Consider the following 23,482-nt stretch of genomic DNA (forward strand, 5'->3'; position numbering starts at 1 on the left):
CCAACACTCATACTTGGTGCAATTTGTAGCGGCCAATTATCCTACCAACCTGTTTGCTTTTATAGGAGCAATCCCAGGATGCCCACAGGGTGACAAGGCGATTGTACAAATTCCACACAGACAGCATCTGTGGTCAAGATCTGTGGACAGATCTCTGATGCTATGAGGCAGCAGCAATGCTAAGTTGTGACACTATGCCACCCAGACTAGCGAAGACAAGACAAAGCAATAATGGTGTCTCTGGGCAAACAATTAATTAAACTAAAATGACATAAATAGGCCTATATTACTCCTTACTTTAGCATTGCCGTGACCTACTACATAAGGCTGCACCAATTGATGCTGATGGTCAAATATTTAGAGATAAAGGGATACCTAGGGTGATACAAGACAGTGTTGATTTGACTTCTGAAGTTTTGGCCTTTGAAATTTTAATGTCAAATGTTAATATTAAATGTTTAAAGTTAAATGTTTGCTAAATTCTATTTGTTACATCTTGAGCAAAATAGACAATGTCAAAATATTTCTGTTAAAATAATACTGGTCTGATGCCAATTTTCTTCAAAATAACATTTGTAAAGCATTGGAAAAATCCCAAAGTTATAATGTGGAAAGTTATTCTGTAAAATTAATGTCATTTGAAAAGAAAAGAAGAAGTAAAAGTAAGAAAAAGAAAAGATTCAATTTGTTTAAACCTAGCTAGAAGGTCATTTTGTGTACTATTAGGAACTATCTTCTATTTGCAACCCGTTAAGTTTATGCTTCAGGAGTTTTGCACTCAATAAATTGAGGCAATAATCAAAATGCATGAGTGAGTACACTATCTTAAATGACATACGTTCAAAAAATGCATTAGGAAACTGTCTGAATGACAGCCTTTTAACTTGAATGTTTATATTTAACTCAAAAGCAGGATCGGGATTTCTGTATTTTGTGATAACCTTGTGAAATATCCGACTACACTGCCATAACTTAGACACTTAGACGTCTACAGGGTAAAAAAAAAAGATCTGATTACAGCAGTATTCTAAATTATGCTCCTGTAGAATAGGGAAGTCTGGAGCTCTGATTGGTTGTATTAGAGGCTGTCACATTTTGTGTTGAGGGGGAGTGAATGCAGGATGCTGAATAAACGCAGTCTGACTGCCAGATTTGTAGTGTGTAGATAAGAGCCTGGGGAAAGGATCTGTGCAATAGTGTAACGGCCTTAGGTCAACCTGCACTTTAAAAAGGACAGATTTACTGATCGAGAACATCTGCAGCTTCACTGTCTTCAGGATTTCACTGCATCCAAAGTCTTGCACAATGAATCAAACAGCTTCTGTATCTCACCAAGTCAAATGTCAGTCCACAAAGGTGATTAAGGTAAGTGAGGCTCAATCCTTTGAGTTACCTGTTAATGTAAATGCAGATAGTATAAATTTATAATAGCTGGAAGTAGGCTAAATAAGCTTGATTTGTGTGGCTATTCACAGAAGGCAGTTCTTTGAATCTTGATTGAGTGCTCGGAAATATTGTGAAAGTTTCCAAAATCTATGCAGGTTAATGGTTTGAAGATGTACCATTCCTTTATGAAGATTGGGAAAAAAATATAATGGAATGTAACTATTTGCTCTATAAATGCATTTTGTGGAAATAAAATATAATTTACGTTACGGGATTTGTGGGTGCAGCCAAGAATAGTGGGACCTTCGTGATCAAAATAAATGCAGGCGAGTTAATTTCTTTGCGTGACTCATACTGATATTTTGTATTAATCAGTACAAAGTGTCTTTAACCTGTGGAAATAACATGAGGCTTTGAATTATTACTACATACTGTGCACTGTACAGGGAAGATTTTCAGTACCTTGGACTGATACCTTCATCCTTTCACTGTCTCAGCACGCAATGACTAACTACTATATTGTTGAAAACAAACATTAATCCAATTTATCTAAACTACTTTTCGTAATGCCTAATTTGTGCTGAATGTTACTCATTAACCTTCTTTAATGACATGCATTTATTTCAAACTTCAGATTTCAAATTGAACTAGAGGAGTGCAGCATTGCACACTGCAGCGAATCAGAGAGCAACATTTTCTTAGCACTATATGCTTTTCTCTTTGTCCCCACTGGGACACTTGTTCATTGGAAAACCATTCACTGCAACGCAAGCTGTTTTTATGATGAAGTGTGATATATTTTCTGCTGATTTAAAGAGCTGCAGCTCGTGATGTTCAATCATGATACAATTAAGTGGCATTTGTTTTGATCTTGGTATAATAGTAATTTATTTTTACATTAAAATATACATGTGCTCACTGTAAATCAATAGCAAGTAGAAGTTGTGGTGGCATGCCTTATATCAGGATGTCACTGTTACAGCATCAATTTCAAAATAAATGTTGTGATGATGAAGTTCCTTGGTAAGAAATTCACTGAATATTTTGGCATGAAATTAAATGTTTTCCTAGAGTTTTATTTTATTTTCTAATATTTTGCATTTTCATGTCTATCTACTTTAAAAAAAATCCTTTTTGTGGGAAGTTGATTCCAAATTTAAGAATCAGCTATCCAAAAAATAGGGTTGAAATGGAACTTAATGAATGTTTTACCGTGCTAGCTTTCAGTAATGAAACATCCAGGATTGAATACTGATGAGCTTTATTTCTTATCAGAGGGACATTTACATTACAGAAGTTGTGAGGTGCAATATGAGTATAGTTACTGTTGATACACATTTGCACATTCTGGTGAGATCTAGAACAAATTGTGATTGTCAGGGCAGTTGATCTAACTCAGCATGAAAATAAATATTAAAGGATAAAACAATATTGTCACACAAACTGTTTTGAAAATCATCTGCTTTGTACTTTGATGACATCAGCTACTATGCTTTGAACATGGTGAGTTCAAGATTGGTCTTCCTTTGCCTGATTTTCTGCGAGAAATGCACATCAAAGGGGAAATCATTTTACCCACATTGCCTTGTGAATCAATATTTCAACAAGTAATAATTTTAAACAGCCCTTTGTTGTAAAAATAATTTAAATAAAAAAATCTGTTAGATGGTTGTTAATTACTTTTTGATAATAATATGATGATTATAGAGACAATGTTATATGTCTGTGCTGGGAGAAATATCCAAAACTCAATATTACAATCAAAGTGTGTTTGAGATATCAGTGTGTGATTTTAGTAACATCAGGTGATTTACAGAAGTTCTGAAAATTACATTAACATTTTGATACAACAAATTCTGAATCATATTTTGCATTAACTCTGATCCCTGCAATTTAATTCCTTGATCTAAACATTGTAATTAAGCTGAAATCAGAAGTAAATATATATTAATAGCTTTGATCTTTGTAGTACAACTACCCTTAACCTTAGTCAGATGTAAGCTAGACTAGCTGCTTCAATTTTGCACAATCTTCTCTATCATATTTTATCATTCTCACATTCTACCAGTTCCAATTTTTCTCATATACAGCTGTTTCCATGACACTAAAATTTGTATTAAATATTTTCCTAGTAGCTTGAGAAATGTTTCGGTGAGATGCTTTAACTAGTTCTTGATAAAATTGACATTACCATATTGTGTATGGCTAAGATTAATTTTAGATATCAACTTCCTTTTTCCATAATGTATTTGAGATCACAACCTCAGTACACTAAATGAATGTCCATATACATTTGAACTCCGAATAACATGTACATGATGGAAACAGCCAAATTAACCCAACTGGTTTTTATTAGTGCCTACGCTTCACATAAACATCCTTTTACTCATCTAAATCTATCAATAAAGCTGTCAATTCATTTCTCCTTTTTTTTACTTACCTTACTTCTTGTGCATTTATCCCACTCACCTCAACCACTATCCATGATTCTCACTTCATAGTTTTATCATTCATTGGGTAAAGTAGTTCCTGAAGTCTCCATTAGATCTGTTGATGGCCATCTCATTTATATGATCTCTGATTTTTTGAAGAGCTACATTCCAAATAATAACGGGGATTATGAAAGAATGCATTTCCTTTAATTGTTTGGCAACTATTCTAGATGTCCATGCTGAAATAGCAATTAGAATTTAGATGGTGTTTACCTGAGTTTCAAAATAAATGTCAGCAATGCGAATAAAGTTAATTCTTATTTTGTTTTAATATATAGATTGCATCCACGATGGTGCAAATGCTCTGTTTTTGAAATAAAGCTTATATTTATTTTATCAGTTGTGTTCCCCTCAATTAATTGTTGAATATGAAAGGAGTTTACAAATAAAAGCTGCCGTGCAATACGATATGCATTTATAATGACAATATAAGTTCTGATCCTCTGAAATGCACTATATAAGTAAGTACCTAATTAAAGGTGCTTCTATCGAATAATAAAGGATAAACTGGCAGTGGAGTTATTATTGCTTTGCATTAATGCATCTTTCTAGATGCTGTTTCAAATTAGTATTTGTGATGGCAGGTATTGTTATCCAACACTATTGGCTGTCATCTATGATTACCCAGACCCAACCTAAAAGCAGATGGAAAAATCACTTCCAGTAAGGAGGCAAGGACTGTATATTAAAAATACAAACTGGTTTACATCCAATGGAAATTTGATGAAGGTTTGCTTCAACATAAATATGAACTTTTATAAAAATATGAAGTGTTTTTAAATGATACGTTCGGTCCAGGATGTGAGGGACACAGGAGTTCTGAAGGACATTAGAGAGAGTGGGAAATAAGATCATGGTGAGATTTGAACTCAAAGATAAGAGTTTTAAAGGTTGGGTTGTTGACTGGTCAATCTAAGTCAGCAAGCACAACACTATTAGGTCAACAGAGCATAGGTGTGAATTATTGGAACCAGAAATGTATATGATTTCAAGCCTATGGAGAATGACCAGGGAGAAAATTGCAGTGGTTAAGTCTAATAGTGTTATGTTTCATGTTTTAATGCTCAATTATAAATAAGCATTAAGAGAAAATTACTCAATGTTAATGTATATAAAATGATTTTGATGGTGGATTATCATTTCTGTAGTTTTGCATCAAAGTCATAAATAATTGTTGAAATTAAAGTTTTAATTGTTGGATTATGCATTCAGTAGATGGAACTAGCATCAAACTACTTATTTATAAATAATAGATAATTAAATGTCCATGTAATTTTGCATAAGGATGCACTTTATAAATACAAGCTAGTTTACATCCAATGGAAATTTGTTGGATTGCCTCAACATAAATATAAATTAATGGAAGTATTTTTAAAAGTGAAACATTAAGTCCGAAGAAACCTAATTGAGCAGGAGTGGAGTAGGAATTACATTCACGTAACACATTCCCACATTGGTTTTCTTCTATGCCCATCCCAGAACTGTTGAACAATCATTGGCCAATAGAAGATGAAAAATCTAGGGCAGTATGTTCTGCAGGGTGACAAATAGTAATACATAACATTGTTCAAAAATATATATATAATATTTCAGTGCACTAGAATTTTAGTTTTTACAGGGTAATTGCTTTATTTAAACCATCAAAATGTAGAATTGTTTAATTGTTTCCAAAGACTGGATGAATTGTGACATGATGAATATTGGTCTGTTCAATCTTTAAAAAATTATTTCTTATAAGCAGTAAAATAAAAATGTAAAATGAACACATGGGACAAAATGAATACAGAATGAGGTCATATCCTTAGTGTCTTCATTTATAGCATTTTTCAGGTTAAATGTAAAGGGGATTTCAAATGGGATCTGGAAATGTACTGACATCTTCAGTTAATTCCATGCATTAAAACCATTGTGGAATGTAGGATCAATAGTTGATGTATTTTAATTCTGTATTTAGTGTAGAATGAATGAATGATCAGGCATCAGCTTACCTTTGGAATAGCTTTTTAAATATTTAACCAATATTCTTAGTCTCTGAATTTTCTACATGATAGTTTTGTTTTGTAAAGCTTTGGATTGAAGATTTTTTATATAGTTGTATTCTGTTTATGCACATAGGTATAAGTGTACTAATTTTAAATAACATCCAAGCTACTTGCATTGTTGAACCAAACTAAACCACTTCTCCTCAGGATACTTTGACAAACTCAAAAATCTGAAATCCTCATTTTTCTGCTTCATAACATTAAACAGTTATCCTTTACGGAAAACTAGCATTGTCATTAATTTCACCAAAGAAAACCGTCAAGAGTGTTTGACATTTGCACCGGGAATGGAACAATGAAACATGCTTGATCCTATCGCTTATTCTGTTCTTACCTTTCATAATCTGCTATCTCATCCAAGCAGAAGGCTTGTTTACTTCTTACTGACATGCTTCTTTCAATAGAAGAACCTTGCAATCCAGTTTAAACTAAATATTAAGCAGTTTAGTTAGCTTAGCGGATAAAATCAATTTGGCCAAACCTTATAAAGCAGAAAGATTCTAAATTTGATCCCTTCAAATTTGCAAATAACATTGCAATCCTAGAACCAAGTATTAATTAAATTGATCTCTGATACAAAGTTGTTCAACTGGTTACCGTGCTGTAGATTTTTTTTTGGCAAGATTTCTAGTCCTATTCAACATCCATCAAAAGTGCATTTGGGGAAGTAAATCTGGAACAAGATCAGGTGTAGCTGTAACGCTCCAAAATTGGAAAGTCTGCCACAAATTATTGAGCTAGAAAGTCAATCATGTAGCTCATGTTTTTTTTGTGATTTGCAGTTGAATGAAAGTGTGAATTCAAACACTTCCGAGAACACATAATGGAAATTGATAATTTGAGTTACACTCTCTGTATATTGTGGCATTCCAATGCACGGAGACATATTGCAGTAAATGTGAATGACTGCACAATTCAGCATGACTTTCCTGCTGCATTAACCGAGAGTGCAAAAGAACGTAGGAACAACAGCAGGAACGCAGGTCTTTGCAGTCAGAAGGCGGCTTGTTTGAGTGTTCATTAAAAGTGCAATCTTTATTTAAGCTGCTGTTTGCCAATGGGGATATAGGTGCATTGATGGGTTTGCAGGTAATGCTATCTACTTGTTTTGAGGTATAGAAGCCCACCTGTTTTAATGCTACACCCATTGTCCACTTCTGCTGCCTTAACAACCAGCCGAGTATTAGAGAAGCTTACCGCCCTTTCCCATATTAGTCCCATCACTCCGAGCAATGCTTACATTATTCCGATTGAAAACGGCTGATTTAAGATTTTAGCTGCAGAGGTTGCATTCATGCTTACATATGACTCCTGAAATTCTGTGTGGTCACTTCAGATAATCACAATAAAAGTTCATGAATGGTGAGAATTACATTGTCAAATTCTTACACGTCACACAGTTATGAAAGTTCTTTAGCCGTTGGCGTGGAAGCAGCTTTCCTGCACCAACAGCATAGCACAGCTTTTGTGATGTTTTTATATGCCATTTCCATAACAGCACAGAAACCAAGTTTTCCTTTGAAAATTATTCTTACTATTATAACACTGATTATTATGCATAGGAATAATGGTCTTTCACTCTGATATTTCAAATCTTATTATGTTACAAATTGCTTATTTGCCTGATGAAATACGCATCAATGAAATACGCATTAATAAAGGCAAAGGCTATAGCTGTTACAATTGTTTATTTTCTGCCCTTGTGCTTCACTCTAGGTTTTAAATTATGATAGAGCTACTTCGTGAAATGCAAAGTATAACTTGTTTTGAAAAAAGTAGCTGACACAAATTTTTAGTGGCGCTTTGAAAGCAAATGGAGTTTATTCAGCACATAAGTATAATGGGAGTAAATTATTGAAAGAAAGGGGAGTTTTATCTGTAGATTTTATTTGGCGTTGATTTTCCATTTAAAGCTTTCAGCCAGCCAATCCATTCTAATGGTAAGGATTGAATTGGAATTTCAGAATTCCTTTAATGACTGGAACTACTCATGGAATTTGCCTTCAGATTTATATAAGCTTTTAAATTGTAGTGGTTGAAAACATCATTTAATATGACACTGGACGTCTCGTTGACAGTTGCAGCCTGCAAATGCAACCCAGCTGCCATTGTTTTAGGTATTTTGTTGGTAAGAATACAGCTAAAACCTAGTGAGAAATACACATTGGAATACACATTGTCCTTTTAGATTTGAGGGCCATGGGTCCAATTGGTGAAAAAAGAAACAGTGGCAACAGTGTCTCTGAGGATCCTTCATTGCTTCTACTCTGGGGTTGTAGAGAGCATCCTGTCCGGTAACATTACAGTCTGGTTTGGGAACAGCTCTGCCCAGGACAGGATGGCCCTGCAGAGAGTAGTGCGTTCGGCAGAACGCACCATGGGAACTACACTCGTCCCCCTGCAGGACCTATACATCAGGAGGTGCAGATCCAGAGCAAGCAAGATCATGAGGGACCCCTGCCACCCCAGTAACGGACTGTTCCAGATGCTACGATCAGGCAAACGCCTCCGCTGTCACGCTGTGATAACGGAGAGGATGAGACGGAGTTTCTTCCCACAGGCCATCAGGACTGTCAACTTTTATAACCCCAGAGACTAAATTTTTGTCTACACTATAGTAACTTATTAACTTTATTTATATGCTGTAACTGTAATTCTTTTTTGTGCACAATCCGCAGGCATTGCCACTTTCATTTCACTGCACATCGTGTATATGTATGTGACAAATAAATTTGACTTGACTTGATGTAAGATCGGAATTGAGATAGTTGTCCCAAACAAAGAAAGAAGCACATTGCTAAAATCATATTTCATCTGTATTTGTACAGAAAATAAGGCAATTTCAATGCAATGTCTTTGTAACGAACAGTTTATTATTATGAAAAGGGAACGAACATTAAGATATTTCATCTAGCCGACATTTTGCGTCCCACAGTCACCACAACTCTGCCAGACTGTACCTTTCATTCATTCATTAATGTTGGTCTGGTTCATTCCTATTCTCTCCATGATACTAAAATTGAACACCTTTAGATTGCTTAGTAATACTGGCATGAATCATCTCTGGATCTCTCCAGAATGTGAACTTCATCGCTTAATTAGATTATAAGAAATTACTCATAGTAAGTCCATAATATTCTGCTCTCAGCCATGCAGGAAATCCAATTATGGAATGCAGACTCTATTGGAAGATGTGTCCATTGGGAGTACATAACATCCAGTTCAATATCTTAAAATATTTCTGCACTCTGCAATTGTTCTGTCAGAAGTAATAGTAAACCTATGATAGAGTTTTGAGAAACAGAAATAATTGTCATATTTTAGGCTTGTTGCCCAAAGGGCACTTTATTGGTTTGTTTCCATAAAAGTCCCAAATGGCTACTGGGGAGGGAAAAGATTCAAATGAATTCCTTTACAATGGCACATCGACAAAAAATTGCCATTTTATAGGGAATCGCAGGAAGAGTGTTATTGCATAAAAAACTGATATTGGCAATCTCACTGGTATGGTTTCAGTCTGGATGGCTTCAGAGAAACGTGCGCTCTCAGCCCTTTGCAAAGAACAAATGGGTTTGTTCAGGAATCTACAATAAGGCAGATGAGAAATGAAGGGCAGATGAGAAAGGTGGCACAGTCACAGAGTGGTAGAGTTGCTGCCTTACAGCACGAGAGATCCTGGTTCGATCCTGACTACAGATCGTACAGAATTAGCGCGTTCTCCCCATAACCATGCAGGCTCTCTCTAGGTGATCCAGTTTCCTCCCACATTCCAAAGGCGTGCAGGTCTGTAAGTTAATTGGCTTCAGGAAATTGTCCATAGTATGTAGGGTAGAACTAGTGTATGGGTGATCGTTGGTTGGTATGGTGGGCCGAAGGGCCCGTTTCCACGCTGTACCTCTAAAACAAAATACAACCATGTAGCAATCTAATGAAGAACTAATGTATGTTTAAATTGTTTACAACCCATCCATTGTATATTTTATGGTAAACAATAATTATAAGGCCAATTGATAACTCAATCAGTTATGCAAAACTTTTCTCGTGAGAAACCCTATATCAAGGTCACTTCTATTAGACCCAATAGAACTGAATATTTGTTAGACGATATTACTGATAATTTGACATCTATGACCAAAGGTCAATTTTAACTCGCATTTCATATTTCTGCATGGAAATGTTGCTTACTGCATTACGTGAACACAATTGTTTGTCTACGTTGCACTTCTCAAAATTATTGAATCATCCAAATTACTATAATTGAGGAAATGTGTAAGCTTCTCTCTGGTTTTTAATTATTGAATATTTATCATGATAATGCCTAAAGGTCGAAAAATCTTTGCATCATCATGGCAAAATATTCCGACAGATTATATTGAGAAATCAGTAAAGTATAAAAGCAAGTTGTGAAGGAGGAACATTCTTTGATTTCTGACTATGTATTTTTTGTTCAGAAGTCTGACTCTTATGGTACTTTTTGCTACCCATTATGTATCAATATAATTACAATTTATGAGCAAGCAAAACTAATAGGTAGACACAAAATGCTGGAGTAACTCAGCGGGTCAGGTAGCATCTCGGGAGAGAAGGAATGGGTGACGTTTCGGGGAGGGGAAAGAGAGGGACTTCTCTAACTTCAGATAGTTCCTCTGTCCCTCTCTTTCCCCTCCCTCTTCCCAGTTCTCCCACTAGTCTTCCTGTCTCCTACTACATCCTATCTTTGTCCCGCCCCCCTCCCCTGACATCAGTCTGAAGAAGGGTCTCGACCCGAAACATCACCCATTCCTTGTCTCTTGAGATGCTGCCTGACCCGCTGAATTACTCCAGCATTTTGTGTCCACCTTCGATTTAAACCAGCATCTGCAGTTTTTTCTCCTAAGCAAAACGAATAGGTTTGAAAAGACCAACTGATCCATCACCTCTGTGCCACACAGTGATGGGTGAACAGTCATAGCTAAACAATTCTCTCCATTTTACATCTGTTTTCATACCCAAGTAATCTTGTGGATCAGGCAAAGTAATAGGATCACATTTCTATTACATTTCACGCAAGCATCTTCAAGTAATCAAATCCAGTTTAGGAGATCACATGTTACTTATAAAAGCCTCCAAAGTCTCCAGATCTCAATCCGATTGAGCATCTGTGGGATGTGCGGGATCGACAAGTCTGATCCACGATGGCTCCACCTCACAACTTACAGGACTTGAAGGATCTGCTGCTAATGTTTTGGTGCCAGATACCACAGGACACCCTCAGGGGTCTTGTAGAGTCCATGCTTCGGCGGGTCGGCACTGTTTTGCTGCCACTCGGAGGACCAACAGCATATTAGTCAGGTGGTCATAATGTTTTGGCTGATCGGCGTATGTACAACACTCATCACCATTAGGCCCCAAACTCAAAAGGAGACATTTTTCCAATTGCTTCTGTTCCTCATTCAGGTTGCCTTCTGTATCACTACAGTTCTCTGAGTCAGAAGAGATTCAAGAGCAAAAGCAATAATTTAGAGCTAGGTTGCTTACAGCCTGCACATTTTCTGTCTGTCTTTCTGTTTTGCTTTGTACCAGATAGTCTGCAAAACACAGCCTTGCTGCAGCATCTTTCTTTTTTCTTCTGCCTTTGTTCATTGCTCTCACTCTGGAGTTCCCTCTCAGGGTATAATGGGCAAAACAGCAAAAGAAGTTCAGCACGACTAAACAATATCAGACTTTGAAACTACTTTGCTCATTCACATTTACAGAATTTTTTAAAGAGAATAAACCTTGTTTTTTTGTGGGACCTTTGAAGATCGTTTAATTCTTTTATTTTGGCAAATACGTAATAAAAGTGCCTGACATTAAATAAATGAACTGCTCCCATGGAAACTATGTTTGTTACATATGTTAACAGATGAATCAATTACATTATCCAACATATTAGATATATTTTCTCTCAGGTGATCATAATAGGTACTCCCGGCTATATATTGAATCTTCAAATATCATGTCATAAGGGATAGGAGTAGAAATAGGCCATTTGGCCCATCAAGTCTACTCCACCATTCAATCATGGCTGATCTATCTCTCCCTCCTAACTCCTTTCTCCTGCCTTCTCCCCATAACTTCTGACACCTGTACTAATCAAGAATCTATCTATCTCTGCCTTAAAAATATCTACTGACTTGGCTTCCACAGCCTTCTGTGGCAAAGAATTCCACAGATTCACCACACAAAACCCTTGGCCTTGTAAAAGAAAATAATGCATTCGAAATGTCGTGAAATAATGACAAAAAGCATCCATGACTTATTTTGTAAGACCCAATCAAATAATTGAAATTTTAGATTGGAGAATGAAGCCCACCATTCATTATTCTGCATAAATGAAATTGTACCATTATGGATAACAACTTTTAATTTATGCTCTTACAGTGTCTGAATTTCACTTAGAGTAATATTTTAATCATCTGTTACTCCATACAGACAACAAATCAGCAGAAGATCAGATGAAAGTAACTTTCCTGTAAATTGGGCTATCTCTAAATCAAGGAACATTGTGAAAGTAAATTTTCCTGAGCAGCTCTTCTATTTCCAAAACTATAAATCTACAGTGAAACATCTTTTTGAAATAAAAAGTCAAAACATATATTAAACCAGTCCGATGAAAAATGGTAATTGGCAATAAAAAGCTAGCAATGCTTAGTTTCATAAATATTTCCTTAGTAGGTAGTTAATAGGTTCAAGCAATGAAGTGGAAAATGGGCAATGAAGTTGGCTACAGTGTTATACCTGCAGGGATAGTTGACCTCAATTTAAAGCTGCACTGTTAGTTTTGTGTCATTTTACCTCATGGAGTCTACATGTGTTGAAAAATAAATACTTAATCAGAATTATGCACAAGCAGAAGTAACAAATAATTCCATTAGAACCAGACTATGATTAATCTCAATGGTTAGAAAAAAATGGCTGACCGTTTAACTGCAGGCAGTCTGATCTGGTCAATTATACATACCATTCTAATTGAAAGCTCTGCACTCTCTTTGATGTTTGACTTTGATAGCATCTTTCTTTCAATTATACTCCTGAATCTGTGCTTTTTAGTAAAGGGGTTAAGGTCTCCAAATGTCAGATGGCTTAACACATTTGGTATTTGAAACATATCAAATTCTTAAAGGGATTGGACAGGCTAAATGCAGGGAAAATGGCCCCGATGTTGGGGGAGTCTAGAACCAGGGGTCACAGTTTAAGAATAAGGGGTAGGCCATTTTGGATTGAGATGAGGAAAAGTTTTTTTACCCAGAGAGTTGTGAATCTGTGGAATTCTCTGCCACAGAAGGTAGTGGAGGCCATTTCACAGGATGTTTTCAAGAGAGAGTTAGATTAAGCGGAATGGGGATATGGGGAAAAAGCGGGAACGGGGCACTGATTTTGAATGATCAGCCATGATCTTATTGAATGGCGGTGCTGGCTTGAAGGGCCGAATGGCCTACTCCTTCACCTAATTACTATGTTCTATGTATAAATCCACTGAAAACTTATGGCACCACAACATAAGCTTTAGATTCTTTCTCTTTTAGAGAATCATAGTTAAATGGCACAGAAATAGGCCCTTTCATCCATCATGCCTTTGTTGAACATCAAGCATCTCTGTATACTTATCCCATATACCACTACTTGATCTGTACCTTCTAAACCTGAATAATTCATATGCTCTTCCAGATGTAACTTAAATGTTGTGAATGTACTGCAAACTGCTCAGGCAGTGTGTTTACCACGCTGCAACCATCTTATGGGTGAAAATATATTTTCAGATCCCTTCTAAATCTCTTACCCCCTGCCTTAAACCTAACCTGCCTGGCTACAGAAACCTCTGCCATGAGGAAATGTTTCTTGGCCTCTACCCTATTTATGCTTCTCATAATTTTGTATATCAGATGGCCTCAAGCCTTTCCAGCTATAAGAAGACAACCTATCCAAACCTTCCTTCTAACTAAAATACTTCATCCTGTAAATCTTCTCTACACCCTCACCAGTGTAATCACATTGTTATGATCAGAACAGCACACAATATTCCAGCTGTGGTTCAACCAATATTTTGTAATATTGCACTAAGATCTCTCTGCTGCGATATATTCTATCCTTTGGCTAATATTTCAATAAATATTGAGCAATGATTATATTTCTGTTCATTTGCAGACAACAGCATTTCAGTAGCTTTGTGAGGAATTATGGCCTCATTATAGACTAGTTGTGAAAATATCCGTCTGGCTCAGCACATACCAAAATCAATTTCATATTTCCAGCCTCTACAGTAGCTTGCTTTTGCAAAGAATCTGAGCTGAATGTTCTTCACAGCCAGCTTTGCTGCAAGCAAATAACAAGATGTAAATGTTCGGAAGTTAATTTAGATATTCTTAAATTTAATCTATTTTAGTCTTGTAAACAAAAAGTTATGTAATCGTTCTTGTTCACATACATACCCGTCAGCCTAAAATGTTAAGAAAGGAACTTCAGATGCAGGTTAACACCGAGGAGAGATAAGAAATGCTGGAGTAACTCAGTGGGCCAGGCAACATCTGTGAAGAAAAGGAATAGGAACATGAATAGTTTCATATCAATAAACAATAGACAAGGAGGAGGCCTTCGAGCCAGCACCATTCAATGTGATCATGGCTGATCATTCTCAATCAGTACCCCGTTCCTGCCTTCTCCCCATACCCCCTGACTCCGCTATCCTTAAGAGCTCTATCTAGCTCTCTCTTGAATGCATTCAGAGAATTGGCCTCCACTGCCTTCTGAGGCAGAGAATTCCACAGATTCACAACTCTCTGACTGAAAAGGTTTTTCCTCATCTCAGTTCTAAATGGCCTACCCGTTATTCTTAAACTGTGGCCCCTTGTTCTGGACTTCCCCAACATTGGGAACATGTTTCCTGCCTGTAAGGTGTCCAACACCTTAATAATCTTATACTTTCGATAAGATCTCCTCTCATCCTTCTAAATTCCAGTGTATACAAGCCTAGTCGCTCCAATCTTTCAACATATGACAGTCCCGCCATTCCGGGAATTAACCTAGTAAACCTACGGTGCACGCCCTCAATAGCAAGAATATACTTCCTCAAATTTGGAGACCAAAACTGCACACAGTACTCCAGGTGCGGTCTCACTAGGGCCCTGTACAACTGCAGAAGGACCTCTTTGCTCCTATACTCAACTCCTCTTGTTATGAAGGCCAACATTCCATTGGCTTTCTTCACTGCCTGCTGTACCTGCATGCTTCCTTTCAGTGTTGAAACCCTCCTTCAGATTGAAAGTCAGGGGATATGGAAACTAGAGGTATGAAAAGGTACAGAACAGCACTGGTGACCAAGGAAAGGTGGAGCACATAATGGTCCATTGTTGGCTGTGGAAGAGGTGATGATGGAGGGATGCGAAGAGTGAAACTAGCTAGGATGACTATGGTGGGGGAGGGACGGAGAGAGAGGGAATAGAAGGATTACTTGAAATTAAAGAAATCAATATTCATACCACAGGGTTGTTAACTGCCCAAGAGAAATATGAAGTGCTGTTCTTCCAATTTGCATGTGTTCATGCTCTGACAGTGGTGGAGGCCCAGGACAGAAAGGTCAGTATGGGAATGGAAAGGGGAGTTAAAATGCTTGGGAAGCTTACAACCCAGCAGTATGAATATTGATTTCTCTAATTTCAAATAACCCTTGCTTTTCCTCTTTAATTGGTGCCAGCTCTAATTTGTTCCGTCCTCTTTCATACCTCTAGTTTCCCTCTCCTTAACTCTCAGCCTGAAGAATGGTCTTGACCTGAAATATCACCTATTCCTTTTTTCCAGAGATGCTGCCTGGTCCGCTGATTTACTGCAGCATTTTGTGTCTTTCTTCAACCTAAAATGTTAGTTCTAACTTTGTCTCTATAGATGCTGCTTGATCAGTGTTTTCAGCATTTCTTGATTCAATGGCATCAACCATCTACTGCTCTAACCCACTGGATCCACTGAGCAGATTGTTGAAGTTTCAAAGTTTGATTTGATTAACTGAAATGTTAATTGAAACTGAAATTAAGGGATTAAAAGTAACATTAGCAAATTTGCGGATGGCACGAAGCTGGGGGGTAGTGTGAACTGTGAGGAGGATGCTTTGAGGATGTAGGGTGACTTGGACAGTTTGTGTGAGTGGGCAGATGCATGGCAGATGCAGTTTAATGTGGATAAATGTGAGGTTATCCACTTTGGTGGTAAGAATAGGAAGGCAGATTATTATCTGAATGGTGTCAAGTTAGGAAATGGGGAAGTACAAAGAGATCTGGGTGTCCTTGTTCATCAGTCACTTAAAGTTAGCATACAGGTACAGCAGGCAGTGAAGAAAGCTAATGGCATGTTGGCCTTTATGACAAGAGGAGTTGAGTATAGGAGCAAATAGGTCCTTCTGCAGTTGTACAGGGCCCTAGTGAGACCACACCTGGAGTACTGTGTGCAGTTTTGGTCTCCAAATTTGAGGAAGGACATTCTTGCTATTGAGGGAGTGCAGCGTAGGTTCACTACGTTAATTCCAGGAATGGAGAGACTGTCGTATGTTGAAAGACTGGAGCGACTAGGCTTGTATACACTGGAATTTACAAGGATGAGAGGGGATCTTATTGAAACATATTAGATTATTAAGGGTTCGGACACGTTAGAGGCAGGAAACACTTCCCAATGTTGGGGGAGTCCAGAACCAGGGGCCACAGATTAAGAATAAGGGGTAGGCCATTTAGAACGGATATGAGGAAAAACCTTTTCAGTCAGAGAGTTGTAAATCTGTGCAATTCTCTGCCTCAGAAGGCAATGGAGGCCAATTTTCTGGATGCTTTCAAGAGAGAGCTAGATAGTGCTCTTAATGATAGTGGAGTCAGGGGGTATGGGGAGAATGCAGGAACGGGGTACTGATTGTGAATGATCAGCCATGATCACATTGCATGGCGGTGCTGGCTCGAAGGGCCGAATGGCCTATTCCTGCACCTATTGTCTATTGTCTATTGAAATGAAGATTATTGATTAACTGAAATGAAGATTACAGAGTTTACATAATTTGCAGAGCTCAATTTTCTGCTGCTGTTTTCCCCTTTTAAAATCTTTTCCCTTAAAGCCCTTCATGCATCATGAACAAACACTTCACTTCGAGGTAGTGACCTAGCCTGTATACCAGGAGATGAGCAATGAGTTGTGTTTGCGTTGTAACTAATGCACAAATGGCAGCCCCTTTTGAATTTCAAGCTCAATGCTGCAAAAGTTTAAAATGATTGAGTAATCACTCCTGTATACTGAAATGTTTTGAAATGCAGAACACATCTTTAAAGCCATAATTTGCATTTAATCTCCTATTTTCTAAAGAAAAACTAAAACTAAATTATTAGCACACTGTATTTTCTAATGTATTGACAATTGCTTAAGTAAAAAAGCACTTGTGGTAAACGGAAAACCCATCAGGGAAGAACGTATAGAATTTAATGTAATCAAAATAGCATCCTTCAGTTAATTATTCTCTGAAATGAAAATTTAGAGTTGCCGTCCGGATAAGGGTGGGTGGGGGGGGGGGGGAGGATTTTATTTTTAATTTAATTTTCTCCGGAACTAGCAGGTCAGCTAATCAGTTATCACAGTGGGATTTCTGGACTGGACTGGATTGGATAGTGACCGCTGGTAAATGTATATCGATGGGCTATCAGGTGGTCCCAGGACCCTGCAGGAAAATAGTTCCTCAGGTGGTTGAGGAGGGAACAGCCAGAAGCATAAAAACCACCAACTGAGAATGTTGATTCCACCGAAATGAGGAACATCTCACCTGCAGGATGGAATTCAGGCCAGCAGCTGGTGGTGACGGGAGCTTAGGCAGACAAGCTCTCAACAATAAATAGCTTCCTAATTAGCATTTTTAATTTTAGAATCACGTACACCCTGGCCATAATGATGAGGCAGAAAGAGTGATACAACATTTTTGCATATAACCTCTCCTCAATGGCAATTGGTACAGACATTAAATTTGTCATGGTAAGTGATGTTCAAATTTTATAACTGAATAAAAAAGAGGGCAGGAAACAAATCTAGAGCTAATTTCTTGGCAATGGTCATGTTTTACTCATTGTGTGCCATTTCCATGTGATATCTGTACCCCAGCCAGGCTGTTAGATCATACACCTCAACCATAGAATATATCGCTCAATATTATCAAAACCATGATACCCCACTGCCTATGAAAGCCACTGCTTTCCACTGCTTAGAAACATATACAATTATTAAGGGATTGGACAGGCTAGATGCAGGAAAAAAATTCCCGATGTTGGGGGAGTCCAGAACTAGGGTCACAGTTTAAGAATAAGGGGTAGGCCGTTTAGGACTGAGATGAGAAAAACCTTTTCACCCAGAGAGTTGTGAATCTGTGGAATTCTCTGCCAGAGATGGCAGTGGAGGCCAATTCACTGGATGTATTCAAGAGTGAGTTGGATATAGCTCTTAGGGCTTACGGAATCAAGGGATATGTAGGAACTGGGTACTGATTCTGGATGACCAGCCATGATCATATTTAATGGCGGTGCTGGCTCAAAGGGCCAAATGGCCTACTCCTGCACCTATTTTTAATGTTTCAATGTTTTCTTCTACAGATTACTGAAGTCTTGAGTGTAAATACCTCTGAAAACTAATGAGGGGGTCAAATCTTTGGTCACAGACATAAAACTGGAGGAAATTCATCCTCATCATCTTGAACACAGTTTTGTTCAATATACAAATGCTTTCTGATTTTGTGAAGTGAGGTGCATTCTTTTTCAGCCAAGACCACTACACCAATCAAAGAAATTGAATTTAAAAGGATACAGCAACATTTTCGGTCACTGACCTCATCTGGTTTCATCATTTATATCAAAAAAAATGATCTTCACAAAAAGAATGATCAAATCCAATGGCAGTACAGAAAGGATAACATGTCTTTCTAGATAATAGATAATAGACAATAGACAATAGGTGCAGGAGTAGGCCATTCGGCCCTTTGAGCCAGCAGAGCCATTCACTGTGATCATGGCTGAACATCCACAATCAGTACCCCGTTCCTGCCTTCTCCTTATATCCCTTGACTCCGCTATCTTTAAGAGCTCTGTCTAAGTCTCTCTTGAAAGCATCCAGAAAATCGGCCTCCGCTGCCTTCTGAGCCAGAGAATTCCACAGAATCGCAACTCTCTGGGTGAAAAGGTTTTTCCTCATCACCGTTCTCAATGGGCTACCCCTTATTCTTAAACTGTGTCCCCTGGTTCTGCACTCCCCCAACATCGGGGATATGTTTCCTGCCTCTAGCGTGTCTAATCCCTTAATAATCTAATATGTTTCAATCAGATCCCCTCTCATCCTTCTAAATTCCAGTGTATACAAGCCCAGTCACTCCATTCATTCCATGACAGTCCAGCCATCCCAGGAATTAACCTCGTGAACCTATGCTGCAATCCCTCAATAGCAAGAATGTCCTTCCTCGAATGTAGAGATCATAACTGCACACAGTACTCCAGGTGTGGTCTCACCAGGGCCCTGTACACTGCCATTCATTGTGATCATGGCTGATCATCCACAATCAATAACCCGTGCCTGCCTTCTCCCCATATCCCTTGATTCCACTAGCCACTAGAGCTCTATCTAACTCTCTCTTAAATCCATCCAGTGATTTGGCCTCCACTGCCCTCTGTGGCAGAGAATTCCACAAATTCACAACTCTCTGGGTGAAAAAGTTCCTTCTCGCCTCAGTTTTAAATGGCCTCCCCTTTATTCTAAGACTGTGGCCCCTGGTTCTGGACTCGCCCAACATTGGGAACATTTTTCCTGCATCTAGCTTGTCCTGTCCTTTTATAATTTTATATGTCTCTATAAGATCCCCTCTCATCCTTCTAAACTCCAGTGAATACAAGCATAGTCTTTTCAATCTTTCCTCATATGACAGTCCCGCCATCCCAGGGATCAATTTCGTGAACCTACGCTGCACTGCCTCAATTACAAGGATGTCCTTCCTCAAATTAGGAGACCAAAACTGTACACAATACTCCAGATGTGGTCTTACCAGTGCCTTATACAACTGCAGAAGAACCTCTTTACTCCTATACTGAAATCTTCTTGTTATGAAGGCCAGCATGCCATTAGCTTTCTTCACTGCCTGCTGTACCTGCACGCCAACTTTCAGTAACTGGTGTACAAGGACACCCAGGTCTCGCTGCACTTCCCCCTTACCTAACCTGACACCATTGAGATAATAATCTGCTTCCTTGTTTTTGCCGCCAAAGTGGATAACCTCACATTTATCTATATTATACTGCATCTGCCATGCATCTGCCCATTCACTCAACCTGTCCAGGTCACTCCTAACATCCTCTTCGCAGTTCACACTGCCACCCAGCTTTGTGTTATCCACAAACTTGCTAGTGTTACTTCTAATTCCTACATCCAAATCATTAATATATATGGTAAACAGTTGCGGCTCCAACACCGAGCCTTGCGGCACTCCACTCGCCACTGCCTGCCATTCTGAAAAGGACACGTTTACTCCTACTCTTTGCTTCCTGTCTGCCAACCAATTCTCTATCCATGTCAACACCTTACCCCCAATACCATGTGCTCTAATTTTGCTCACCAATCTCCCGTGTGGGACCTTATCAAAGGCTTTCTGAAAGTCTAGATACACTACATCCACTGGCTCCCCTTCATTCATATTACTTGTCACATCCTCAAAAAACTCCAGAAGATTAGTCAAACATGATTTCCCTTTCATAAATCCATGCTGACTTGGACATCCTTTTACTGACTCCTGCATCTTCCCCACCACTGATGTCAGGCTAACTGGTCTATAATTCCCTGTTTTCTCTTTCCCTCTTTTCTTAAAAAGTGGGATAACACAGGAACTGATCCTGAATCTATAGGACATTGGAAATGATCACCAATGCGTCCACAATTTCTAGAGCCATCTCCTTAAGTACCCTGGGATGCAGACCATCAGGCCCTATGGATTTATCAGCCTTCAGTCCTATCCGTCTACTCAACACCATTTCCTGCCTAATGTGAATTTCCTTCAGTTCCTTCGTCACCCTAGGTCCTCTGGCCACTAGTGCATCTGGGAGATTGATTGTGTCTTCCTTAATGAAGACAGATCCAAAGTAACTGTTCAACCTGTCTGCCATTTCCTTGTTCCCCATGGTAAATTCACCTGTTTCTGTCTTCAAGGGACCCACATTTGTCTTAACTATTTTTTTCCTCTTTACATACCTAAAGAAACTTTTACTATCCTCCTTCATATTCTTGACTAGCTTATCTTTTCTACCCGTATTGCCTTATTAGTTATCTTCTGTTGTTCTTTAAAAGTTTCCCAATCCTCTGTCTTTTCACTCATCTTTACTATGTTATACCTCTTCTCTTTTATTTTTATACTGTCCTTGACTTCCCTTGTCAGCCACGGTTGCCTCTTACTCCCCTTAGAATCTTTCTTCCTCTTTGGAATGAACTGATCCTGCACCTTCTGTATTATTCCCAGAATTACCTGCCCTTGCTGTTCCACCGTCATCCCTGCTAGGGTCGCTATCCAGTCAACTTTTGCCAGCTCCTCCCTCATGCCTCCATAGTCCCCTTTGCTCAAATGTAATACTGACACGTCTGATTTTCCCTTCTCCCTCTCAAATTGTAGATTAAAACTTATCATATTATGGTGACTACCTCCTAATGGCTCCTTTACCATGAGTTCCCTTATCAAATCCGGTTCATTACACAACACTAAATCCAGATTTGCCTTCTCCCTGGTAGGCTCCAATACAAGCTGCTCTAAGCTGCTCTTTGATTTAAATTTGGGAAATCACATATTCACACTGTGGAAAAAGGAGCATCTATGGCAACAATAAAATGAATGTCTCACAAGGTAATTACAAAGATAATATAACCTCATATATGAGAAGGTTTCTTCAGGAGTAAACTCAATGCTGTGATGATTAAAACATAAGTGCAAGGAAACCTGCATTAAACCTGCATTAAAACAGGTGCAAGGAAGGATTATGTGTTGACAAGGTTGTGAAGGCTATACTCTAGTTCTGAGTTACATACGGTATGTGTTTCCTAATAATTCACTGGCAAGCATATTGCCACACTTCAACATTTGTGATTGATGCTGTTATCTATCAGGTCAAAGTTCATTTAAATCTTCCAAACCATTAAACTTCGGTCATTTCCCATAAGCGATTATCTTCCCAACAAATCTAGAAATAGTACCAACTGTAATGGCAAACACTGAAAATGCAGCAGAGATCTATGTAAAATTGATATCACAACATTGTAGTGCATCTATCAGATATAAAAAAATTGTTTTGGCCTTTTATCCTTTAGATATTTTCTCCTTGTAAGTCAATTATTTTATGTGGTCAAAATTTCTGTTGAGTTCTGTTGGCACAAAGGGGGAAAACCTGTTTGTTTTTTTCAAGATTTCCAGTGCAACAGTGGAGACGTGGAAGTGTGGGACATTTGAGAAGTTATTGACCAGAAATATTTATTTTATTTCTCTTTCCAAACATAATGTCTGGTCTGCTGAGTAATTTCCAACCTTTTCTGGGTTTATTGTGCGTTTTACATTTCATATCATATATCATATCATATACAGCCGGAAACAGGCCTTTTCGGACCACCAAGTCCGTGCCGCCCATTGTGCTGCCTAGCTGCCATACTCTGAGGGAAAATGAGCACATAAGATGGTGCAGGAAGAAGCAACCAGATTCCTAACTAAAGTTATCAGATCTGTAAAGAAGAGTTAAGGAACCTGAAATTATTTATGTGCAGGAGGAACAACAGATGATGGTTTACACCAAAAATAGACACAATGCTGGAGTATCTCAACGAGACAGCCAGCATCTCTGGAGAGAAGGAATGGGTGACGTTTTGGGTTGAGATCCAAGGAGAGAGAGAGAGACTCGAGATATATGGATGTGAAAACGACAAATGATCAAGTTAATGTAGAATGGATCATTGTTAGCTGTGGGGAAGGTGACAATGAGGCATACAATCTCTTGGGATAGTAAATTTGCAGAATTTGCATCTTCTCAAGATGATGATGGAGATATTCAAGTGTAGGACCTTTGGAAGGTGGAGACGATTCAATTGAGGGACAACTTTCAGATTCGCTAAAGGTACTTTGGTTTTTCCAGGTCTATCCTTAACTGTGTAAGGTAATTGTAATTGTTAAAACAACTGAACTAAAAATCTCAAAGAAGATTACATTGTGGAATAGGAATAACAATATGAGGGATTGATACTGCTATATCAATTTTAAAAAACCAATTGACAAAAGATGTACGTGGTTAAGAAAACTATTGATTATGACAAAGGAAATTGTGGGCAGGAATCGTCAAGTACTCCATTTTGGTTTAATTACTTTTGCTTGATACTGCTTATGCAGGCTTTTGCAGGCTATGGAGCAATATAGTATTTATCTTGTGTTATAATTAATCTGTGGAATGATGGAATGATTAGACTCAAAAAGCAAAATTGTATTCCATTCTATAATGCTTACAATCCTTAATGATATATATGTATATATAA

The 23,482-nt window shown here is 38.1% G+C and overlaps 1 protein-coding gene across 1 annotated transcript in view; it reads left to right on the forward strand.

Annotated features, from left to right (window-relative positions):
* The first annotated feature begins 1,143 nt into the window (after positions 1-1,143).
* Positions 1,144-23,482, forward strand: part of dpp10 (dipeptidyl peptidase like 10) — a 1,117,462-nt gene continuing 1,095,123 nt past the window's right edge. Inside the window, exon 1 of the mRNA XM_078403450.1 lies at positions 1,144-1,365. Within this exon, the coding sequence (XP_078259576.1) occupies positions 1,306-1,365 (60 nt within the window). The 5' untranslated portion in view covers positions 1,144-1,305. The remainder of the gene's footprint in view (positions 1,366-23,482) is intronic.

Source organism: Rhinoraja longicauda, chromosome 8, assembly GCF_053455715.1.
Source record: "Rhinoraja longicauda isolate Sanriku21f chromosome 8, sRhiLon1.1, whole genome shotgun sequence".
Lineage (NCBI taxonomy): Eukaryota > Metazoa > Chordata > Chondrichthyes > Rajiformes > Arhynchobatidae > Rhinoraja > Rhinoraja longicauda.